Here is a 26,283-nt window from a genome sequence, read left to right on the forward strand (position 1 = left end):
GCTTGCTACTGAGATTTGTCTGCATACATCAACTGGACATAAGCTGATTTAAGTATATTTCCTTCATTTTATTGTGGTTGTTATAACTTGGACTGATTTCTCAGATCTAGCTCTGTTGAAACTGTCTTGTGTGTGTGTCTGAAGCTCTGCACTAGTTGTTAAACTGCTCTGAAATTCCTTTGTGTTAATTAGATGGGTGGTTTCTGATAACATTAAAACCTGTGTTGGTTACATCTCTGGTAATCATTTTAAGTAGAGTTGCTTGCTACTGAGATTTGTCTGCATACATCAACTGGACATAAGCTGATTTAAGTATATTTCCTTCATTTTATTGTGGTTGTTATAACTTGGACTGATTTCTCAGATCTAGCTCTGTTGAAACTGTCTTGTGTGTGTGTCTGAAGCTCTGCACTAGTTGTTAAACTGCTCTGAAATTCCTTGTTAATTAGCTTGGGGGTTTTCTGATAACATTAAAACCTGTGTTGGTTACATCTCTGGTAATCATTTTAAGTAGAGTTGCTTGCTACTGAGATTTGTCTGCATACATCAACTGGACATAAGCTGATTTAAGTATATTTCCTTCATTTTATTGTGGTTGTTATAACTTGGACTGATTTCTCAGATCTAGCTCTGTTGAAACTGTCTTGTGTGTGTGTCTGAAGCTCTGCACTAGTTGTTAAACTGCTCTGAAATTCCTTTAAGTGTTAATTAGCTTGGGGGTTTTCTGATAACATTAAAACCTGTGTTGGTTACATCTCTGGTAATCATTTTAAGTAGAGTTGCTTGCTACTGAGATTTGTCTGCATACATCAACTGGACATAAGCTGATTTAAGTATATTTCCTTCATTTTATTGTGGTTGTTATAACTTGGACTGATTTCTCAGATCTAGCTCTGTTGAAACTGTCTTGTGTGTGTGTCTGAAGCTCTGCACTAGTTGTTAAACTGCTCTGAAATTCCTTTAAGTGTTAATTAGCTTGGGGGGTTTTCTGATAACATTAAAACCTGTGTTGGTTACATCTCTGGTAATCATTTTAAGTAGAGTTGCTTGCTACTGAGATTTGTCTGCATACATCAACTGGACATAAGCTGATTTAAGTATATTTCCTTCATTTTATTGTGGTTGTTATAACTTGGACTGATTTCTCAGATCTAGCTCTGTTGAAACTGTCTTGTGTGTGTGTCTGAAGCTCTGCACTAGTTGTTAAACTGCTCTGAAATTCCTTTAAGTGTTAATTAGCTTGGGGGGTTTTCTGATAACATTAAAACCTGTGTTGGTTACATCTCTGGTAATCATTTTAAGTAGAGTTGCTTGCTACTGAGATTTGTCTGCATACATCAACTGGACATAAGCTGATTTAAGTATATTTCCTTCATTTTATTGTGGTTGTTATAACTTGGACTGATTTCTCAGATCTAGCTCTGTTGAAACTGTCTTGTGTGTGTGTCTGAAGCTCTGCACTAGTTGTTAAACTGCTCTGAAATTCCTTTAATGTTAATTAGCTTGTGGGGTTTTCTGATAACATTAAAACCTGTGTTGGTTACATCTCTGGTAATCATTTTAAGTAGAGTTGCTTGCTACTGAGATTTGTCTGCATACATCAACTGGACATAAGCTGATTTAAGTATATTTCCTTCATTTTATTGTGGTTGTTATAACTTGGACTGATTTCTCAGATCTAGCTCTGTTGAAACTGTCTTGTGTGTGTGTCTGAAGCTCTGCACTAGTTGTTAAACTGCTCTGAAATTCCTTTAAGTGTTAATTAGCTTGGGGTTTTTTCTGATAACATTAAAACCTGTGTTGGTTACATCTCTGGTAATCATTTTAAGTAGAGTTGCTTGCTACTGAGATTTGTCTGCATACATCAACTGGACATAAGCTGATTTAAGTATATTTCCTTCATTTTATTGTGGTTGTTATAACTTGGACTGATTTCTCAGATCTAGCTCTGTTGAAACTGTCTTGTGTGTGTGTCTGAAGCTCTGCACTAGTTGTTAAACTGCTCTGAAATTCCTTGTTAATTAGCTTGGGGGGTTTTCTGATAACATTAAAACCTGTGTTGGTTACATATCTGGTAATCATTTTAAGTAGAGTTGCTTGCTACTGAGATTTGTCTGCATACATCAACTGGACATAAGCTGATTTAAGTATATTTCCTTCATTTTATTGTGGTTGTTATAACTTGGACTGATTTCTCAGATCTAGCTCTGTTGAAACTGTCTTCCCAACCCCCTCTCCCTGTTCTTGGATGTAGTTTAAATTTGGTGGCTTTTGCAGTGCCCGCCCCACTGTAGATTTGATCTAGGACACTCCCCCAGTCCCTTCTCTTTACCGCATTCTCTGTAATAAACCCTTTCTGCACTTGCTTTTAGTCCTTTTTAATTTAATTACATTTTTTCATACTGTGTGTGGACTAATATTGCTACATACTGTGCCAGCTTGCACTGCATGTGAATTGTTTTTATAGCATTTACTGTCTGTTTTTTCCTCGTCACTGTAAAAAAAAAAAAAAAAAGAGAATTCTCTTGTTTTCCTGCCTTACTGAACTAGAGTAGTCCAGTTTCAGAGTTGCTGATCCCTGGGCTTTGTTTTTAGTTCCTGTTAGTGATCCATTGCCTTATTAGGAAGGAGGGAAGTTTCTTTGCTTACCAGTGGGAGTGGGAAGCACTGAGCAGCCTTTTTCTCCGATTTGGTCCAGTTTCAGCCAGTAACTTGTAGTCCATTGGTCGCTTTGGGCCAATCTAGCTCCTTTCAGCCCCTGCTATAAAACATGCTAAACACGCTGCTTCCAGCTTGTACCAACTCAGCACAGATCCTCGTGGTGGCCTGCAGAGTGATCCAAGCAGCAGAGAGCTAAAAGAGTGACTTTCTACCAGATATAAGTATTTTTGTGGCTTTCCCACTGTTATTAAGCTAGCGACTGCATTTCGCCTGTTTTACTGCTACTTTAAGTGATTTCTGCATTTTACACTGTTTATTGCACTTTAAGTTACTAATTGTTGCAAATTGTAGGCTACACACTAAAGTGTGCTAGCCGATTTAAAGCATTTATAGCATTTATTGTCTGTTTTTCTCCTTGTCTCTGTAAAAACAAAAAAAAAAAAAAAATCTCTTGTTTTCCGCCTTACTGAACTAGTGTAGTCCAGTTTCAGAGTTGCTGATCCCTGGGCTTTGTTTTAGTTCCTGTTACTGATCCATTGCCTTATTATTTTCTTACCAGTGGGAGTGGGAAGCACTGAGCGCCTTTTGTCCGATTTGGTGAAGTTTCAGCCAGAAACTAGTAGTCCATTGGTCTTCAGCCCCTGCTATAAAACACGCTAAACACGCTTTTCCAGCTTGTACCAACTCAGCACAGATCCTCGTGGTGGCCTGCAGAGTGATCCAAGCAGCAGAGAGCTAAAAGAGTGACTTTCTACCAGATATAAGTATTTTTGTGGCTTTTCCACTGTTATTAAGCTAGCGACTGCATTTCGCCTGTTTTACTGCTACTTTAAGTGATTTCTGCATTTTACACTGTTTATTGCACTTTAAGTTACTAATTGTTGCAAATTGTTTCTGTAGGCTACACACTAAAGTGCGCTAGCCGATTTACAGCATTTAGAGCATTTACTGTCTGTTTTTTTCCTTGTCTCTGTAATAAAACAAAAATCTCTTGTTTTTACTGAACTAGAGTAGTCCAGTTTCAGAGTTGCTGATCCCTGGGCTTTGTTTTCAGTTCCTGTTACTGATCCATTGCCTTATTAGGGAGGAGGGAATTTTCTTTGCTTACCAGTGGGAGTGGGAAGCACTGAGCAGCCTTTCTGTCTGATTTGGTGAAGTTTCATCCAGAAACTAGTAGTCCATTGGTCGGCTATAAAACACGCTAAACATTCCAGCTTGTACCAACTCAGCACAGATCCTCGTGGTGGCCTGCAGAGTGATCCAAGCAGCAGAGAGCTAAAAGAGTGACTTTCTACCAGATATAAGTATTTTTTGTGGCTTTCCCATTGTTATTTAAGCTAGCGACTGCATTTCGCCTGTTTTACTGCTACTTTAAGTGATTTCTGCATTTTACACTGTTTATTGCACTTTAAGTTACTAATTGTTGCAAATTGTTTCTGTAGGCTACACACTAAAGTTTTACAGCATTTATAGCATATACTGTCTGCTTTGTTCCTTGTAGCTGGAAAAAAACGAAAAATCGCCTGTTTTCCTGCCTTACTGAACTAGAGTAGTCCAGTTTCAGAGTTGCTGATCCCTGGGCTTTGTTTTTAGTTCCTGTTACTGATCCATTGCCTTATTAGGGAGGAGGGAAGTTTCTTTGCTTACCAGTGGGAGTGGGAAGCACTGAGCAGCCTTTCTGTCCGATTTGGTGAAGTTTCAGCCAGAAACTAGTAGTCCATTGGTTGTTTTGTGCCATTTCAGCCCCTGCTATAAAACACGCTTTCCAGCTTGTACCAACTCAGCACAGATCCTCGTGGTGGCCTGCAGAGTGATCCAAGCAGAAAGAGTGACTTTCTACCAGATATAAGTAATTTTTGTGGCTTTCCCACTGTTATTTAAGCTAGCGACTGCATTTCGCCTGTTTTATTGCTACTTTAAGTGATTTCTGCATTTTACACTGTTTATTGCACTTTAAGTTACTAATTGTTGCAAAGTGCTTAGCCGATTTACAGCATTTATAGCATTTACTGTCTGTTTTTTCCTTGTCTCTGTAATAAAACAAAAAATCTCTTGTTTTCCGCCTTACTGAACTAGAGTAGTCCAGTTTCAGAGTTGCTGATCCCTGGGCTTTGTTTTTAGTTCCTGTTACTGATCCATTGCCTTATTAGGAAGGAGGGAAGTTTCTTTGCTTACCAGTGGGAGTGGGAAGCACTGAGCTTTGTCTGATTTGGTGAAGTTTCAGCCAGAAACTAGTAGTCCATTGGTCGCTTTGGGCCAATTCCTAGCTCCCTTCAGCCCCTGCTATAAAATGACGCTAAACGCTAAGAAAGCGATTTAGTTGGAGTTACCACTGTTGCACACAAGAGCTGCGGCGGTTAAACAAGGTTAAACTATTTGGGCCATCTAAATTCCACTCTTCCAGTTTCCCTTAAAACTACCTTCCTCGAGCTGTACTGCTGATCTAACCAGCATATCCTATAACTGAAAAGTTCATCTCTACTTGATTCCCAAGTAGACTATTCTCTATCTGTAAAGCCTAGCACTTACTCCTACAGTACTTGCACCTTGATAAAGCACTCTTATTATAGATAGTACCCCACCAGCCTAAAACCCACTTAGTCCTTTGAAAGTCTCTTTATCTACTACTTCTAGTGTCCTCTCCAGCTCAACTGGTGAACCTGGGAATATTGAGGCAATGTTACAACTGCCTCATGTACACAGACAATCCTCTCCTTCTCCCACAAAACACAAATACATGAGATGCAACTATAAACTGGAGGCTGAGCTCTCTCAACATAGGACTGGCAAGACCAGACAGGAGGAGAAGGTAACCACACACAATACATACCCAGTCACACATGGTACCATCACAACTTCAAATCATACACATACTCACACAAAGACATACTCGGAGGCTCTGATCAAAAATTTACCAAAACAGCAGAGGCCACCAAAGCAGACACCCAAACAACTACCACCTCACGACCCAACACATGCAACACATAGACCACACAGTCAGAGTGTCAAACAGTCAGAGCCCTTAAGGCCAAACAAACTGCCAGACACACTTGTCATTGGTGATTCCATAGTCAGACAAACTGAAGTCCCGCTCACCAGACTGAGTAAAGAGAAGGTCACAGTAAGCTGCCGAATCTGCCACATAACGCAAGCACTCAGGTCTCTCAACACAGTCATTGTCCACGCTGGTGTCAACGACCTGAGACGATGAAAGGGACATCGAGGAGCTCTCTGATTATGTAGCCCAGGCAGGTATGACCCTGACCTTGAGCAGTATCCTACCTTCACCTAGAATGATGCCACAATACAGTGATAAGATGATCAGCTTTAATAATTGGCTTAAATTCTGGTGTCATTCAAAGGGGATCCAATGTCTGTCTGCCTGGGATGACATGCTGGACAAGCCATGCTGCTTCGTTAAGGTTGCACCTGTCACCCTGGGCTTCGATATTGGCAAAGGCTCTTGCCACCCCATAGTGCCTTTTTAGGCAAGGCTCAAATTCTAAACCTACCACCCTAGAACACCAAAAGGAAAAAACTAAGGGTAATGCTGCTCAATGCCAGAAGTCTCAATCTCAAGATGCACGAGGCCCTTCTCAATATGGAGAACATCGATGTCTGTGCTGTGACAGAAACCTGGTTCAAGGCTCCTGAGAGCACCCCAGCACTAACAGGTTTCACCTCATATCATACATTCCGGCCCCAAAATCCGGACAACACCAAGAAGACCTCATATCATGCATTCCCCCCAAATCCGGACACAAACACCAAGAAAGGGGGTGTCCATATTCATAAAGGACACCCACACCTCAAGGAGACCATCCAGGTGCAATTAACCATAGGCAAGACTGCTCTGCAATTTGTAGCATGTTACAGGCCACCCTCTCAAACTCAGCAACCTCACATGGCCTTCCTGAAAACATTGCAACCCATAAATCTATCTCCAAACACCATCATACTAGGTGACTTCAACTACCCTAATATAGACTGGGAACACTACTCAAGCCCGAACACTCTAACCCAAAGATTCCTGGAGTTCATAAACTCAAATGCCATGGAACAACTAGTCACCATCCCCACAAGAGGAGAAAACATACTTGATCTCATCATCACGAACATGGGATCAAAATGTTCAACACCGAAGTATACCCCTCACTGGTGAGATCAGATCATAAACTAATCTCGCTGGAGGTCCTCATCCCAAAAAGACCACAGTGAAAAACTTCTCAAAGCCGATTTCACACTTCTAAAAACTAGTGTGGTCTCCTTTAAGGCCCCTGAGCCAGTGGTAAACATTACTCAAACCGCTGAATCACTTACAAATGCCTTCTACCAGCACCTACAGGACTGCATGGATCAGGCAATCCCAAACAAAACTAAGACTCTCTGTACCCAGTCTGGTGGACCCCAGCCATAAACAAGCTCTACAACAAAAGGAGGAAGCTACTACAAGATAGAGCAAAATCCTTGAAAGGTAAGACACCTTTGATCATTATAAGTAAAAAACTAAGAGCTCTCATAAAATCATCCAAGGCAAATTTTGAGAGAAAAATCGCCAAGGACTCTAAAGAGAATCATAAGGCCTTCTTTAGCTATGTTAGAAACCTAGGAGGAAACTCCCAGATATGCTCAGAATTAGTTCAAAATGATGTGAAAATTACTGAACCTACACACATTGCCAACATACTGGCTGACAGGTTCCAGAGGATTGTAGCCCCCCAAACATCTCCAACGCCCAGGTGAGAACTGCCCTCACTAAGGCAAAACACAGCATCCATGGGATTCATGAACTCAACGAGGAATTAAACCCACAGTTAGGACAGCTGTTTAATCTTAGCCTCACCTCAGGATACGTGCCTCCAAGGAGGCACACGGCACTGTGGTCCCACTTCATAAGGGTGGTGCCTCCACAAACCCTGGAAATTACATTAGCTTGACAAGCCTTATCTGCAAATCCATGGAGAGGATCATAATGGAACTCATAAATAAAGACATAGGGAACTTGCAGACTTTGGATCCAACTCAGTTTGGCTTTGTCAAAGGCAGATCCTGCCTCTTAAACTTGGTTGACTTTTTCGAGACAGTCACCAAGGCCATTGATGAGGGAAAGGCAGTCCATACAGCCTACCTCGACCTGGCAAAGGCCTTCAACACAATACCCCACTCAGGTATCATCGAAAAACTCATCAGCTTGAATGTAAACCCATACATCACAAGATGGGTTGCAAACTGGCTAAGTGACAGAACCCACAGGGTCAGAGTTGCTGGAGCCAACTCAAAGCCTGTCACAAGTGGTGTCCCACAGGGCTCAGTCCTGGGTCCACTCTTGTTCGGCATCTACTTTTCTGAAGTACAAGCAAACACAGGAGGGTTATGGCTGACAAAGTTTGCAGATGACAAACACATCTGACACAGATATCCTCCAGAAGGGCCTCACAGAAACGGATAACTGGTGCCAGAGCCATGGCCTGAAGTTAAACGCCAACAAATGCATAGTCATACCCTTTGGGAAAAACAAGGTTACCCCTAGCTACCATATAGGTGGCAATCCACTGAGCACAGAAAAAGTCATCAGAGATCTGGGGACCCAGGTTGACAGTAGCCTTTCATTTGACACTCATGTTGCTAAAGTAGTTAGGAAAACCTTCTATATCACCCACCTGATCATGAAGGGATTCACATCTAGATCAAGGGAGGTCATCGTCCCCTGTACTCATCACTTATTAGACCTATGATTGAGTACAATGCCCGCTCGAATGTATCTGACCAGACACCTGCTGCAGCTTGAAAGGCCCCAAAAGTTCCTCACCAAAAGGATAAAGGGTCTCAAAAATATGTCTTATGCTGCCCGACTGAAAGAACTCCAGCTCTATTCAGTCTCATACCGCTTGCTCAGAGGTGACCTGTGCCTGACATATAAGGCCATGTCAAACCCAGATTTGATGAATATGCTTCACCTCAAAAATCTAGATCCCTCAGAACCACAAGGGCGGAGACTTAAACCTTGACACGGTTATAAATAGAACGTGCTGGAGGGACAGATTCATCACCCAGAGACTCCCTATGCTGTGGAACAAAATCCCGGTACATGTGAGGCAGAGCACCTCTCTGGCCTTGTTCAAGAGGAATCTTGACCAATGGATGGGAGATTGCAGATTGAGGGATTACTTCAGTGTCACTGCTTGACAGAGGCACAGCAAAATGACAGGCATAGTTTTTATTCAAACTAAAAAGCCACATAACTATGGGCTAGGCTTATAAATGCCCTTGGGCAGATAGCCTAGTATGAACCTATGAACCTATGAACATGTTTCATTTAAGCCTGGATTTTGACGGGCATTAACTTGGAAGTTGCCACATTAATTCTAGTTTCTTCAAAATAATTGAGCTTGGGCCCCCTCTAGTGTCCAAAGACACTTGGTGTATAACTTTGAATTTAAACTGATGCATAGGAAAGTTCATAATGTGTCTAGCTAATGCATTTTCTATCTTTTTATTGTTGATACAATAAATATGCTCATAGGGTGCTACACCCAAGGAATCCTGGATAAAATATGACTGGTCAGAGGAACCAGCTTTGGCCACAGTAGTGTCACCCACCTGTGGCTGAGCAAAGGCTGTTTGCTTAACTTTTTCTTTTTGTGGTTGAGAGAAGGACCAACCATGGGACTGTTTTTTGTTCCATGGTCAAGCCAAAAATGATGACTCTTTTCTGGGAAAGCAAGCAGAATTAGCCAGTAAAAATTTAAAACTATTGATAGTCACTTTCCCCCACAAAAAAAAAAAAAAAAAAAAAAACACAGTAAGAAACACTTTAATATACTTTGCCAGCCCCTAAAAGTATAATAAATATAGCTTCTCCAACTACTTTAAACAGTTTTTAAACTAAGTAAAGAGCACTCCAGTCTTAAAAGTCCAGTTAAGTATCATGGCAGTCCATTAAAACCCAAACTCTAAGATTAAAAAAATAATTTCCTAAGCAGGAAAATATGTTTAAAGAATAACTTTTCAAGTGGAATGCTTCCCCCATAGGGAACTTGTCTGCCCAGCAAAGGAACACACAAGCCGACCATTGATCCCTGAAAGCCCACAGACAAACACTCTCCTCAATGGCCAGAAAGCTCTGAAGGGCTTGGCACTCAAACCTGTGATTTTAGTCAGCTCAGCTTGAGCTGACTAATGGTTTGAGCATGTGGAAGGTGCCCTGAAGCTTGGAAAAAAGGCCAGCTGCTATGCCCTTGTCAGGATAAAACCCGTACAGCTAAGTCTACTGCAGCAGTGATCAATGTAATGAACATTAATGTTAATTATTATACAATTGCTTGGTGCATTCATATACGACAGACTAAAAATATGAAGAATTCTGCTTTATTTTACTAAATTGTAAATTTACTCTGCAATGAAAATAAGACCATTTTGATTAATAAAAACATGGTAGTATTCAAACACATTGCTATTAAATGTTTCCAAATTCTGTTTTGTAGTTTCACCTGGAGTGACAGTCGGCTGGACAGAAATCTTGTTACACACTTAACTGGTCAAATCGTGGACTCATTTGACCATGAGTTCAGGACCCTCTATGCACTATCAAGACCTCTTCTGAATGCTGATTTTCTTGCTGCTACTGAGCACTCCGGCAGTGTACCAAAGATTGTTCTATCGGGCCCAGTGCCAGCTACAGTAGCAGAACCTGGTCTGACTATCGCTACTGTTGCACCTACTCGAAACACTGGCAGTGCAAAGTACCAGCTAGTACAATCCAATGGGTACTCATCGCCACTGAAGTTCAGCACACCAGGGAAAACGCAGCCTGTTGACATTCTTCCATCTTCGCCATATATCGCCATTCAGCATGAGGCTCCAAACTCAAAAGTCATCAGTCTGAATAAAGTAACTGAAAGGCGTGCAGTGCCTCCCCCTGCAGTCAAAAGTGGAGCACCTGTAGGTGCCTATATTAAACAAGCAATGACTCCTTCCCAAAATCAGGGCTATCAACCACCAATCATAGTCAGAGAGACATTCAATCTGCCAGACTACTCTGCCAGACATGGAGTTGTCACTTGCAGGAACTTTGAAGGTCCAGCTAGCCAGCTGCGTACCCCAGAAGTGCACAGTGCCTTGAGTGACATTTTGAAGAATGTTCAGAAGTCTAAGCTGTCTGTAGCAAAGACCACAGGTGCAAAAGCAAGTCGTTCACTCTGGGACCTAAGTAAGATTTCTCAGATGTCTGCTTCTAGTGAGGAAGAGGAGTACTCCAATGGGGATGTCTCCGACTCTGGAGATGATAAGGTAAGATCATTTGGTACAGAGTTTTATTTTGCATTGTTTATTGAGACATACTTATTTATCATTTTACTTCTTTCACCACTGCAATAATGCAAATTAATTTTTAGGAAGTAAAGCTGTCTGAGATGCTGAATTTATGAGACTGAAACAGTTAATGTTAGCAACATCACATCAAATGCTTTGTGCAAGTGTATTTACTATGACGTTCATACTCTAGTTTCCAACTGACAGCAAAGTGAAATACTGAATGAACTCTGTATGTCAGAGCAAAACACTCTTTCTGGTTTTGAAATACCAGTAATACTTTGCTACTGCTACAAGCTGTTTCACATTGTGACTCAACATTTGAAACTGTTGTTTTCCACTTTTCACCATAATATTTAGAATTACTGTAGTATTGAATGTGTTGCATAATGAAGAAGACAGTGCATTCATGCAGAATTTGCAGACCTACTAGATAAAGCAGGACAGCATGAGTTGATGTTAATAATGACGGAAACAGGATATAAGGATTGCCTGTGCCCACATGGCCATTCTATACGTCTGTCTAGCAAATGACCTGATGGTGGCCAACACATGGTTCAGCACAAGAGGCAGGCAAAAAATCACATTCAAGACTGGCCAACATGCAACTCAGACAATCTTCCTTCTAGTAAGGAAAGGGCACTGGGGTAGAATCAGCAATTGCAAAGTCCTTCCTGGGAAACCACCCTACAGCATAAACCACATGTGGCCACAATCAGCTGCAAGCAGTGGTCAGGGAAGCCTCTAACATCAACTGAGCCTTGACTGAAGACCAGGAAGATGATTCCCACAAGTGGCACTTTGTCACTTAATTTGCATTATATATCTAAAGTCAGGTCATCTGTTGCAATGGGTAATGACATAAAAGGTCACATCAGGTCACAGATCATCTCATCCAGTGATAGAAGGCAGTGGTCTTGACACTAGTCTGGCTGGATATCCTAAGGTTAGGGTTGATGACAGGCAAAGGTGCTCCTGGTCATGATGGCCCTCAGTGACATCTGGCATCTCCTATTTACATTCACTCATTGGTGTGGACTGTTCTGATATGGAAAACATGGATTTATGTTGCTGAACCTTCACATCAGACGGCTGTAGCTGTTGTGAGGATAACCAGGAAGGAACACTTCTATATGGGTTAAAGCGAATGCTGTCATAGGTTCATAGGTTCACAGGTAGGTACTAAGCTATCGGCCCTGGAGCCTATACAAGCCCAGCCAAAAAGGTACCCTGGCTTTTGCCACCCAAGAAAATTATTTTCCTGTGCCACTGTCGAGCAGAGCCACAGAGGTAATCCCCGTGGTGAACTTCCCATCTCCAATCCAATCATCAAAATCCCTCCTGAAGAGTGCTAATGAGGAGCCCTGCCTGATATAGACAGGTAGTTTATTCCAGAGCATGGGAAGTCTCTGGGACAGGAATCTATCCCTCCGGCATGTTCCGTTCACTGTGGTGACAAGGTCTAGGTCCCTAGAGGGTGTAGCTGGGAGGAACCAGGACTTCCTTAAGTGAAGCATGTCCAACAGCTCTGGGTTTGACATACCTTTGTATTGTTGGCAGAGATCACCTCTGAGTAGGCGATATGTGACGGAGTAAAGCTGGAGTTTTTTGAAACGGTCTGTGTAGGGCATCTGTTTGAGGCCAGTAATCCTCTCTGTGTGGTACTTCTGCGGCCCCTCCAGTTGTTGTAGATGTCCTGTGAGGTACATACCAAAAGGGGCATTGTACTCTATAATGGGTCTAATGAGTGATGAGTAGAGGGGAATAATAACCTCTTTTTTTCTGGATGAGAAACCTTTTGTGATGAGGTGTGCCACATAGAAGGATTTCCTGACCACTGTGGCAACATGATTATCAAAGGAGAGATCACCGTCCACCTGTGTCCCAATGTCTCTCATCACACTTTTGGTGTTAAGTATACTACCACCTATGTTGTAGTTCATGGGTACAGAGTTTTTACCAAAGGGGATGACAATGCACCTTTTGGCATTGAGCCCGAGGCCATGGCCTTGACACCAGGCATCCGTCTCAGCGAGGCCCTTTTGTAGGATGTCCACATCATTAGGAGTTTCGATTACGGCTCCCAGTTTGCAGTCATCTGCGAACTTCATCAGCCAAAGACCTTCTGTGTTAGCCTGCACTTCAGAGAAGTAGATACCAAACAGGAGAGGACCCAGGACCAAACCCCGTAGTACTCCACCTGTCACTGGTCTGAAGTCGGACCTGGAGGCAGCTACCCTCACAGCGTGGGCTCTGTCAGCGAGCCAGTCGGCAACCCATTTTGTTACATAGGGATTTATACCTAGTTTAGTGAGGTTATCTATAATTCCAGAGTGGGGGGATGGTGTCAAAAGCCTTGGCAAGATCTAGATAGGCTGTGTGAACCACCTTACCCTTGTCTATGGCTTTGGTGACTGCTTCAAAGAAGTCTACCAGGTTTAGGAGATATGATCTGCCTTTTACAAACCCGAACTGGGTGGGATCCAGAGTTTGGAGATTACCAATGTCTTTGTTTATAAGTTCCATGATGATACATTCCATGGCCTTGCAGACCAGGCTCATCAGCCTAACTGGGCGGTAGTTCCCGGGATCTGTGGTGGCTCCCCCCTTGTGGAGTGGGATAACCGTTGTTGTGCACCATTCAGCAGGCACAAAGCCTGAGGTGAGGCTATGATTGAACATGGTACTTAGGTGGGGTGCCAGTTCGTTCTGTAGTTTGTGTAGAACGCAGCCTGGAATGTTGTCTGGTCCCATGGATGCTGTGTTTTTGGCTTTCGAGAGTGTGGTTTTTACCTGTGCAGCCATGATTACAGGAACTTTGCATTCTTCCGGTATAGAGATGGGCCCTTTAGGGGGTGAGAGGGGGGTAAAGTTAGCACTGAACCTATCTGCCAGGATGTTGGCAATATCAGTTGAGTCTGTATATTTAGTGCCATTGTGCTGTAAATCAGAGCAGATCTGAGTGTTGCCATTGATATTCTTGACATAGCTATAGAATGCTTTGTGGTTGTCTTTAGAATCAGTGGCAATTTTGTTTTCGTAAGTAGCTTTGGAGGATTTTATCAGGGATCGCAGCTTCTTACTAAGGCTGACCAGGGAGCTCCTCCACTCTTGGGATTTTACTCTCTTTTGCAAGAGTTTCTTCCTTCTGTTGTACAGTTTGTTTATGGCAGGGGACCACCAGATTGGCTTCCTTTTTTTGGAATATAGTGTCTTGGTTCTGTTTGGGATAGCACGATCCATACACTCATGTAAGTTCTTATAAAGTGCAATTGTGTAGGATTCAGTAGTTGTAACTGTATTGTTCATCTGCATGGGTATCATGAAGTTCACCACTTCTGTCTTAAGAAGCATGAAGTTGTCTTTGGAGAAATATTTTACCATGGTTTTCTTAATGGGGGGTGGAGGCAGGATGTGGATATCTAGGGTAATTAGCTTATGGTCGGATCGGACCAATGAGGAGTTGACTTCAGGTGTGGAACACTGGTCACTCATATTGGTAATGACTAGATCTAGGATATTATTGCTCCTGGTGGGGGTGTGGATAAGTTGATCCAAGGCACTGGAGTTTATGAATTCCAGAAAGCGTTGAGTGAAGGAGTTGGTACATGAGTAGTTTTCCCAGTTAATGGTAGGGTAGTTGAAATCACCCATTATTAGGGTGTTTGGTTGAACCCTAATATTTTCCAGTACATCAAGAAAAGAAGAGTGGGAATCATGGAGCATGGTGGGTGATCTGTAGCAAGCTACTATTTGGATTGCAGTTTTGCCCAAAGTTAGTTGCACTTGGATAACCTCAGCTGCATTATGCTGAGCAACTAGCCTGGAGGTGTGGATATCCTTAATGAATATGGACACACCTCCGCCTTTGGTGTTCCGGTCCAGGTTACATGGCCAAAAAGTGTGGTATGAGTTATAGCCTGGTAGTGCAGTGGTGCTCTCTGGAGCCTTGAACCAGGTCACTGCACAGATATCGATGTTCTCCATTTTAAGGAGTGCCTCTTGTGAGTGCATTTTGAGATTTAGACTTCTAGCATTGAGTAGCATCACCCTCAGTTTTTGCTTACCTGTCAAGGAAATTATCTGATGTAGACCCAATCAAGGGGCTTGATGTCATGGCAGAAGGCGTGGTCAGGCTGTTGTTGGGCTGATGCTACTTGGGATTGGACTTGCTGAAGAACAGAAATAGGTTGTTAGAAAAATGGCGTTATCTATATTTTATAACTCCAAGTCATGAGGCTGTGGTGTAGCTGTTAACATCATAGGGCATCCCATCAAAATTTCATGAGGGAAACACTTTCTATAAGTGCTAACTGCTTTATAAGTACTAAACAATACTAAAGGTAATGCATTTTGCCATTTCATACCTGCCTCTTCACACATTTTGGCTAATCTAGTTTGGGAGTTTGGAAACATATGGTATATAATAAGACAATTTAACCTAGCTTCCCCCTCACTCAAAATACCATTAGGTACTGACACTGCATCAATGTCCAGCTAGGATTGTGGTCCACTAAACAATTATGTGCATGGCTGTTAAAGTTTATTAATAGTCTGCAGTAAAAAAGAAGGGGAGGGGGGCTTGAACACCACACTCCGCACATAGTCCCTCAAAAGCTACACCACCAAAACACACACATAGAAACACAAAACACACGCCTACATTCACGGAGGCTCTCAGTAAAAACCTGCCCAAGCAACAGGGACCTCCAAAGCAGAAACACAAGCAACCTCCACCCCTCCCAACACAACCCAAATGACACATAGCCCACAAACCCAGCATGCCACTAAATCACAGCCTATAAGGCATAACAACGTACCCAACACTGTAGTCATGGGTGACTCTATAGTCAGGCACACTGATGTTCCACTCACCAGGCTAAACAAGGAGAAAGTTACTGTCAGCTGCCTGTCGGGTGCCAGGATCTGTATTTGTCTGCATGGGATGACATGATCGACAAACCACGATGCTTTGCCAGAGATGGCCTGCACGTGTCTCCCCTGGTATTCTGGATAATGGCTAAGGCTCTAGCCACCCCTATAGTGCCTTTTTTAGGCAAGGTTAAAATGACAAATTCACCACTGTAACAGGTACAAGCAAGAAGAATCTGAGGGTATTGCTACTCAATGCTAGAAGTCTAAACCTCAAAATGCACTCACTCGAGGCACTCCTTAAAATGGAGAACATCGACATCTATGCAGTGACAGAGACCTGGTTCAAGGCTCCAGAGAGTACCCCTGCATTACCAGGCTATTATTCATACCACACCTTTTGGCCACCTAACCTGGACCAAAACACTAAAGGTGGAGGCATGTCCATATTCATTAAGGATATCCATACCTTCAGGCTAGTTGCTCAGCATAATGCATCCGAGATTATCCAAGTGCAACTAACTCTGGGTAAGACTGAAATCCAAATGGTAGCTTGCTACAGATCCCCCACCATGCCCAAGGATTCCCACTCCTCATTTCTTGATATACTGGAAAATATTCGGGTACAATCTAACACCCTAATAATGGGCGATTTCAACTACCCCACCATTAACTGGGAAAACTACTCACGTACCAACTCTTGTGCTCAACGTTTTCTGGAATTCATAAATTCCAATGCCTTGGATCAACTTATCCACACCCCCACCAGGGGCAGCAATATACTAGACCTGGTTATTATCAACATGGGCAACCGGTGCTCCACACCAGAGGTCAATTCCTCTTTGGTCAGATCCAACCACAAGCTAATCACCCTAGACATCTACATCCTCCTCCACCCCCCCATTAAGGAAACCACAGTAATAAATTTCTACAAAACCAACGTCACGCTTCTTAAGACAGAAGTGACAAACTTCACGACACCCATGCTGACGAACAATAGAGGTATGACTGCTGAATCCTACACAAATGCACTTTATAAACACTTACACGAGTGCATGGATCATGCAATCCCTAACAGAACTAAGATGCTATCCTCCAAAAAAAGGAAGCCAATCTTGTGGTCCCCTGCCATAAACAAACTCTACAACAGAAGAAAGAAACTGTTGCAAAAAAGAGTAAAATCCCATGATTGGAGAAACTCCTGGTCAGCCTCAGTAAGAAGCTGAGATCCCTCATAAAATTCTCCAAAGCTAGTTACGAAAACAAAATTGCCACTGACTCTAAAGACAAACACAAAGCATTCTATAGCTATGTTAAGAATCTTAATGGCAACACTCAGATCTGCTCTTAGTAACAGCACAATGGCACTAAATATACAGAACCAACTGATATTGCCAACATCCTGGCAAATTGGTCCAGTGTTAACTTTACCCCCCTGTCATCCCCTAAAGGGCCCATCTCTATACCAGAAGAATGCAAAGTTTCTATAATCATGGCTGCACAGGTAAAAAACACACTATCCAAAGCCAAGAACACAGCATCCATGGGACCTGACAACATCCCAGGCTGTGTTCTACATGAACTACAGAAAGAATTGGCACCCCACCTAAGTACCATGTTCAGTCATAGCCTCACCTCAGGCTATGTGCCCACTGAATGGCGCACAATGATGGTTATCCCACTCCACAAAGGGGGAGCCACCACAGACCCTGGAAACTACCGCCCCATTAGCCTGACGAGCCTGGTCTGCAAGGCTATGGGACGTATCATCATGGAACTAACAATGACATTGGTTATCTCCAAACTCAGGACCCCACCCAGTTTGGGTTTTTAAAAGGCAGATCATGTCTCTTAAACCTGACAGACTTCTTTGAAGCAGTCATCAAAGCCGTAGATGAGGGTAATGTGCTTCACACAGCCTATCTAGATCTCACCAAGGCTTTCAACACCATCCCCCATTCTGGAATTATAGATGAATTTACTAAACTAGATATAAATCCCTATGTCACAAGATGGGTTGCCAACTGGCTCTCTGACAGAACCCACACTGTTAAAGTAGCAGACTCCAAATCCAACTTCAGACTAGTGACAAGTGGAGTACCACAGGGTTCAGTTCTGGGTCCTCTCCTGTTTGGTATCTACGTCTCTGAAGTACAGGCTAACACAGAACGTCTTTGGCTAATGAAGTTTGCAGATGACTGCAAACTAGGAGCCATAATCAAAACTCCAAAAGATGTGGACATCCTACAAAAGGGCTTTGATGAGACAGATGCCTGGTGTCAAAGCCATGGTCTCAAGCTCAATGCCAAAAAGTGCATTGTCATCCCTTTTGATAAAAACTCTGTACCCATGAACTACCACATAGGCGGTAGTCTACTTAACACCAAAAGTGTGATAAGAGACCTTGGGACACAGGTGGACAGTAGTCTCTCCTTTGATAATCACATCGTCACAGTAGTCAGGAAATCCTTCTAAGTGGCACACCTCATCACAAAAGGTTTCTCATCCAGGAAAAAGAGGTCATTGTTCCCCTCTACTCATCACTCATTAGACCCATTATAGAGTAAAATACCCCTTTTGGTATGTACCTCACAAGACATCTACAACAACTGGAAAGGCCGCAGAAATACCTCACAAAGAGGATTACTGGCCTCAAACTGATGCCCTCAGACCATCTAAAAAAACTGCAGCTTTACTCCATTGCATATCGCCTACTCAGAGGTGATTTTTGCCTAACACACAAAGCTATGTCAAACCCAGAGCTTTTAGACATGCTCCACTTAAAGAAATCCCAATCCCTACGACCTACATGCTCTAGGGCCCTAAACCTTGTCTCCACAATAAACAGAACATGCTGGAGGGATAGATTCCTGTCCCAGAGACTTCCCATACTCTGGAACAAACTACCTATCTATATCAAACAAAGCTCCTCATTAGCACTCTTCAAGAAAAATCTTGATGATTGGATGGGAGATAGGAAATTCAGCCCAGGGATCACTTCTGTGGCTCTGCTCGACAGTGGCACAGGAAAATAATTTTCTTGGGTGGCAAAAGCCAGGGTACCCTTTGGCTAGGCTTACATAGGCCGTAGGGCCAATAGCCTAGTACCTACCTATGAACCTATGAGCTGTAGCTGCACATAGTTCCTAAATGTTCTATCATATACATATTGCTGTTGTAACACTGTTCACAACTTCTGAATGTTCTAACATATACATATCTAATGCCATTGTAGTGTTGTCTAAACAGTTTATGCCATTTTGTCACACAAATGCACTAGTGAAACATTTGAATCTTCATAATTTCTGAAACCAGTATTTCATCTCTACAGTAATGCACTGCTATATTATTACTCCTACATGCTGCTTTCTCCTTGTCAATCAACATTTGAAAATGTTGTTTTCCACTTTTCATCATAGCATTTCACACTATTCACCCCTTGTAAACAATAAAAGTAGCCAAGGTCACCCCTTGTAAATGGTAAAAGCTGCCATGCCTCTTTGGCATCTACTTCTCCAATGTCTAGGCTAGCATTTAGCTGACCGGATTCTCAGATGATTAGAAATTAGATGTGGTCATTGAATTCTCACAGGACAGACATTTCATACAAGAGGGCCTGACACAGACTAACTAGTGCCTGAACCACAGTCAAACTCAATGCCAAAAAGTGCATAGCAGTATCTTATAGGTTCATAGGTTGATACTAGGCTATCTGCCCTAGGGCATTTATAAGCCTAGCCAGAGTGTGTTTGGCTTTCGCCACCCTTTTAGATTAGTTGACTGTGCCTATTGTTAGTAGGTCACAGAAGATAGCCCTTTTAAGGTTAGTTTACTGTGCCTCTGTCTAGCAGGGACACAGAAGAGATCCCAGGGGCAAACTTATGGTCTCCCATCCACTCGTCAAGATTTCTCTTGAAGAGAGTCATTGAGGGGCTCTGCCTAACATGGATTGGGATTTTGTTCCAGAGTGAGGGAAGCCTCTGTGATATGAATCTGTCCCTCCAGCATGTCCTATTTATTTCTGAGCTAAGGTTTGAGTCCCTGGAGAGTGTAGCTCTAAGGGATTTGAATTTCCTGATGTGGAGCATGTCCATTAGTTCTGGGTTGGAGATGGATTTATATGTCAGGCACAGATTGCCTCTGAGTAGGCGGTAAGCAACTGAGTAGAGCTGGAGTTTTTTTAGCCGAACTGCATAGGGCATCTGTTTGAGTGCCTTGATCCTCTTGGTGAGGTACTTTTGGGGTCTTTCCAGTTGTTGCAGGTGTCGGGTAAGGTACATCTCAAATGGGGCATTGTATTCAATTATGGGCCTGATGAGTAGAGAGGCACAATGACCTCTCTTGATCTAGATGTGAACCCTTTCATGATAAGATGGGCTATGTAGAAGGTCTTTCTAACCACTTTGGCCACGTGATTTTCAAAGGAGAGATTATTATCAACTTGGGTCCCCAAATCCCTAATTACTTCTTCTGTACTTAATGGATTACCACCTATGGGGTAATTTGTGGGCACTCTGTTTTTCCCAAATGGGATGACTATGCACTTTTTGGCATTTAGCTTTAGGCCATGACTCTGGCAGCAGTTATCCGTCTCTGTGAGACCCTTTTGGAGGATGCTTGTGTCAGCCGGAGATTCAATTATGGCACCCAGTTTGCAGTCATCTGCAAAGTTGGTCAGCCATAGTCCTCCCGTGTTAGCCTGTACCTCAGAGAAATATATACCGAACAAGAGAGGTCTCAGGACTGAGCCTTGTGGGATGCCACTTGTAACTGGTTTAGAGTCTGACATGTCACCTGCGATTCTGACCATGTGGGTTCTATCCCTAAGCCAGTTTGCAACCCATCTTGTGACATAGGGATTGATATTTAAGCTGGTGAGCTTATTTATGATGCCCGAGTGGGGTATTGTGTCGAAGGCTTTTGCGAGGTCCAGGTAGGCTGTGTGGACTACCTTCCCTTCATGTATGGCCTTGATAACTGTTTCAAAGAAGTCGACCAGGTTCAAGAGGCAATATCTGCCCTTAACAAAGCCAAATTGGGTAGGATCCAGTGTCTGGAGGTTCCCAATGTCATTGTTTATGAGTTCCATGATGATACACTCCATAGCTTTGCAGACCAGGCTAGTCAGGCTTATAGGGCGATAGTTTCCGGGGTCCTTTGTGGCACCACCTTTGTGGAGCAGGACTACTGTTGCTGTACGCCATTCCTTGGGTAAATATCCTGTAGTAAGTCTGAGACTGAACAGTGACTTTATGTGAGGGTTCAGTTCTTCTTGGAGCTCATGTAAGACGCAGCCTGGGACACCGTCCGGTCCCATTGATGCTGTGTTTTTTGCTTTGGAGAGGGTGGCTCTCACCTGTGCATCTGTGATGTCAGGGAGGCTACACTCTGTTGGGATAGACATTTGCTCTTTTGGGGTGGAAGGGGGAGAGAAGTTTCCACTGAACCTGTCTGCCAGGATGTTGGGAATGTCTGTGGGTTCAGTGTATTTTTTGGCATTTTGCACTAACTCAGAGCATATCTGGGAGTTGCCACCCAGTTTCCTGACATAGATAAAGAAGGCCTTGTGATTATCTTTAGCGTCTTGTGCAATTTTACTTTCAAAGCTGGCCTTAGATGACTTTATGAGGGATCTTAGTTTCTTGCTAGTGCTGATCAGAGATGCCGTCCCTTTTTGGGATTTTGCTCTATCATGTAGTAGATTCCTCCTTCTGTTGTATAGCTTATTTATGGCTGGGGTCCACCAGACAGGTCTCTTGCCTTTGGAGGAGTGAGTCTTGTTTTTTTTTGGGATAGCATGATCCATGCATTCCTGTAGGTGTCCATAGAATGCGTTTGTAAAGGATTCTGCTGTTTGGGCCATATTTTCCACTGGCCCGGGGGCTTTGAAGGATTCCACCTCAGTTTTGAAAAGTGTGAAGTTTGCTTTTGAGAAGTTCTTCACCATGGTTTCCTTGGCTGGGGGTGGGGACGGAATATGGATGTCCATTGAGATTAATTTATGGTCTGATCTTACCAATGAGGGTATACCTCTGGTGTGGAACATAGATTCCCCATATTGGTAATAACCAGGTCCAGTATGTTTTCCCCTCTTGTGGGAGTGGTGACCAGTTGTTCCATAGCATTTGAGTTTATAAATTCTAGGAACCATTGGGCGAGGGTGTTGTGGCTTGAGTAGTTTTCCCAGTCAACGTTTGGGTAGTTGAAGTCACCCAGTATAATGGCATTTGGAGAGACCTTCATATTCTCCAGTGTTCTCAGGAAAGCCAAGTGGGGTTCCTGAGTTTGGGACGGTGGTCTGTAGCATGCTACAAACTGAAGGGCAGTTTTTCCCACTGTTAGTTGCACATGGATGGTCTCCGATGCTTCGTGCAATGCCACTAAGCTGGAGGTGTGGGTATCTTTGATGAATATGGATACTCCCCCTCCTTTTGTGGTTCGGTCTGAGTTTTGGGGCCAAAAAGCATGATATGAGGTATACCTGGTAGTGCTGGGGTGCTCTCTGGAGCCTTGAACCAGGTTTCTGTTACTGCACAGATATCGATATTCTCCATACTGAGGAGAGCCTCGAGTGCATGCATCTTGAGGTTTAGACTTCTGGCACTGAGCAGCATTACCCTTAGTTTCTTTTTCCTTATGTTGTCTATGGAGGTGGGTTTGTCTTTTGAGCCTTGCCTAAAAATGGCACTATGGGGGTGGCAAGAGCCTTAGCCAGTAATCGAAAGCCCAGGGGTGACAGGTGCAAGCTGTCCCTAGCGAAGCAATGTGGGTTGTCGAGCATGTCATCCCAGGCTGACAGACACTGGATACCCTTTGAATGACACCAATACTTTAGCCAATTGCTAAAATTGATCATTTTATCTCTATACTGTGGCATCATTCTTGGTGAGGGTAAGATGCTACTCAAGGTCAGAGTCATACCGCCTGGGCTACATGATCAGAGAGCTCCTCTATGTCTCTTTTCATGTAGTCCAGGGAGGTAAGTCTCAGGTCATTCACACCAGCATGGACAATGACGGAGTCATATTTGTACTTGCTTTGGAGTGACCTGAGTGCTTGCATTATGTGGTGGATCCTGGCACCCGACAGGCAGCATACAGTGACCTTCTTCTTGTTCAATCTGGTGAGTGGGACGTCAGTGTGTCTGACAATAGAGTCACCTATTACAAGTGTATTAGGTGTGTTGTTTAGCCTTAAGGGCTGTGACTGTGTGGCACACTGACTTTGTGAACTATGTGATACGTGCATATTGTTGTGAGGTAACGGTTGCTTGGATGTCTGCCTTGGAGGTCTCTGCTGCTTAGGCAGATTTTTATTTAGAGCCTCCGGGTATGTTTTTGTGTGTTTATGTGTTTGATTTGCTGTTGCAATAGGTCTATGTGAGACTGGATTTGTGGTGTGTGTGGTTTCCTTCTCCTCCTAACTGACTGTTCCAGTACTGGGATGAGAGAGTTCAGCCTCCAGTTTGGCTATATAGTTGCATCTCTCACATATATTTGAGCTTGTTGGGAGGAGGAGAGGGTGGTCTGTGTACATAAGGCAGTTGTAACATTGCCTCAAAATCCCCAGATTCACCAGCTGGACTGGAGAGTATACCAGAAACTGACCTTTGGACATGTCAGAATAGTATAATGAAATACTTTTTGACTGACCAGAAAGGACCAATAGGGAGTCAGTCCCTAAAAAGAGTATAAGAGGGTGTAGTGCTTAAATTTATTAGTGTTTACTTATAAGCTTTAAAATGAAGATAGAGTGCTTACTTTGAGATTTAGAGAAGTTCTAAGGGAAAAAAGTGAAGAGCAGACTTTGTGGAGCCGGTAATAGTTTAAACCTGTTTAAGCGGCGCTGCCCGATGCTGCGCTATGCGCAAAATCTCGCAAAACCACGCTAAAGTGGCTTTTTAAGCAGGGGACTTGAAAGAGCTAGGAATTAACCCAAAACAGCCAATAAACAACAAGTTTCTGGGCTGAGACCACTCCTCCAGGGACAGATAGGCTGCTCAAAGCTCCCCAATCCCACTGGTGAACAGAGAAGCTTCCTCCTATCCAAGTAAGGATATGGGCAACACAGGAACTGTACTAAAGTCCAGAATACAGCAAAAACCTGTATTAAGGACTATTCTAGCTCAGAAAAGGCAGGAAACAAGGATATGTTTTTGTTTTTTTCTCTTTTTTAGGCAGGTAGCAGAAAAAACACAGTAAATACTTTGCACAGGCTAGCGCACTTGAGTGAGCAGCCGCAACAGTTAATTTAAACAGAAAAAGATAATTTCAAAGTGCAGGTAAGCAATAAATGCAGTAACAAGCATATGTTAAGCAAAAGAGCAGTTACAACTCACTTTTCAGTGAGAATATGCAGTCGCTAAGGTTTGATTGTTTGTGTCTGTTGGCTTTTCCCAGTTAGGGGTCGCCACAGCGGAACTCCGGTCTGCTAATGATTGGTAGTTGATTTTTACATGCCGAGTTACCAGCCCTGATGCACAACCTTCAATGAAGGTACGCCCATTCATGCAAGTCTCCACGCAAAAGATGCTCTAGCTGAGAATCGACCCAGACAGCGTCTGACTGTGAGGCGACAATGCTACCGCAGCACACTAAATCAGGTAGCAGTCACTCTTTTTCATCTCTCTGCTGCTAGCACCACTCTGCAGGACCATGAGGAGCTTTGCTGAGTCAGAAAAAGCGCAAAACGTGCGCCAAGCTGGTTTTTAAGCAGGGGATTTGAAAGAGCTAGGAATTAGCCAAAAACGGCCAATAAACAACAAGTTTCTGGGCTGAAACCACTTTTCCAGGGACAGATAGGCTGCTCAAAGCTACCCACTCCCACTGGTGAACAGAGAAGCTTCATCCAATCCAAGTAATGATATGGGCAACACAGGAACTGTACTAAAGCCCAGAATACAGCAAAAACCTGTATTAAGGACTATTCTAGCTCAGAAAAGGTGGGAAGCAAGGATTTTTTTGTTTTTTTCTCTTTTTTAGGCAGATAGCAGAAAAAACACAGTAAATGCTTTGCACAGGCTAGAGCACTTGAGTGAGCAGCCTCAACAGTTAATTTAAACAGAAAAAGACAATTTCAAAGTGCGGGTAAGCAATAAATGCAGTAACAAGCTTATTTTAAGCAAAAGAGCAGTTACAACTTGCTTTTTGGTGAGAATATGCAGTCGCTAAGGTAAAGGCAGTAAAAGGTACTTAAATCAGGTAGCAGTCACTCTTTTTCGTCTCTCTGCTGCTAGCACCACTCTGCAGGACCACGAGGAGCTTTGCTGAGTTGGAACAAGTGCAAAATCCGTGCCAAGATGGTTTTTAAGCAGGAGACTTGAAAGAGCTAGGAAATATCCCATAACGGCCAATAAACAACAAGTTTCTGGGCTGAGACCACTCCTCCAGGGACAGATAGGCTGCTCAAAGCTCCCCACTCCCACTGGTGAACAGAGAAGCTTCCTCCTGTCCAAGTAAGGATATGGGCAACACAGGAACTGTACTAAAGCCCAGAATACAGCAAAAACCTGTATTAAGGACTATTCTAGCTCAGAAAAGCTTCCTACTATCCAAGTAAGGATATGGGCAACACAGGAACTGTACTAAAACCCAGAATACAGCAAAAACCTGTATTAAGGACTATTCTAGCTCAGAAAAGCTTCCTCCTATCCAAGTAAGGATATGGGCAACACAGGAACTGTACTAAAGTCCAGAATACAGCAAAAACCTGTATTAAGGACTATTCTAGCTCAGAAAAGGTGGGAAACAAGGATTTTTTTTTTTTTCTCTTTTTTAGGCAGATAGCAGAACATCACAGTAAATACTTTACACAGGCTAGCACACTTGAGTGAGCAGCCTCAACAGTTAATTTAAACAGAAATAGACAATTTCAAATTGCAGGTAAGCAATAAATGCAGTAACAAGCTTATTTTAAGCAAAAGAGCAGTTACAACTTGCTTTTCGGTGAGAATATGCAGTCGCTAAGGTAAAGGCAGTAAAAAGGTACTTAAATCAGGTAGCAGTCACTCTTTACATCCATCCCTGCAAATTAATACATCAATAATACAGCCCTAAAAGTAGACCCAATAATCAGGCATTTGGGAACATATGTAGACACCATCATATGTCTACAGTAGTAAAAAAATTATTCCATTTTGCACAACTTATAAGCAAAGTTATGCCATCCAGATTCAAAGATGTTATTCTTCCATTGTGCTCTGCAGTGATAACCAGGCATATGCAGCAACTGGAATGACCACAGATTTTCCTCACAAAAAGAATACATAGCATAGAAAACAAATCCTATGCAAACTATCTCAAAGCATTATCCTTATAACAACTCTCTTACAGACTGCTGAGAGGTGACTTATGGCTTGTCTACAAAGCATCCATGGATCTAGCCTCAATAGACCTGTTGTGCATCCACAAAACATATAACACTAGAAACATCTGATCTAGA

General features: G+C 42.9%; 1 protein-coding gene across 1 annotated transcript in view; it reads left to right on the forward strand.

The window, feature by feature from the left end:
* The window catches only part of FAM83E (family with sequence similarity 83 member E), an 867,932-nt gene that overhangs the window by 834,474 nt on the left and 7,175 nt on the right, over positions 1 to 26,283 (forward strand). Inside the window, exon 4 of the mRNA XM_044080329.1 lies at positions 10,146 to 10,950. Within this exon, the coding sequence (XP_043936264.1) occupies positions 10,146 to 10,950 (805 nt within the window). The remainder of the gene's footprint in view (positions 1 to 10,145; positions 10,951 to 26,283) is intronic.

This window comes from Protopterus annectens, chromosome 1.part1, assembly GCF_019279795.1.
Source record: "Protopterus annectens isolate FY-2018-M chromosome 1.part1, PAN1.0, whole genome shotgun sequence".
Lineage (NCBI taxonomy): Eukaryota > Metazoa > Chordata > Ceratodontiformes > Protopteridae > Protopterus > Protopterus annectens.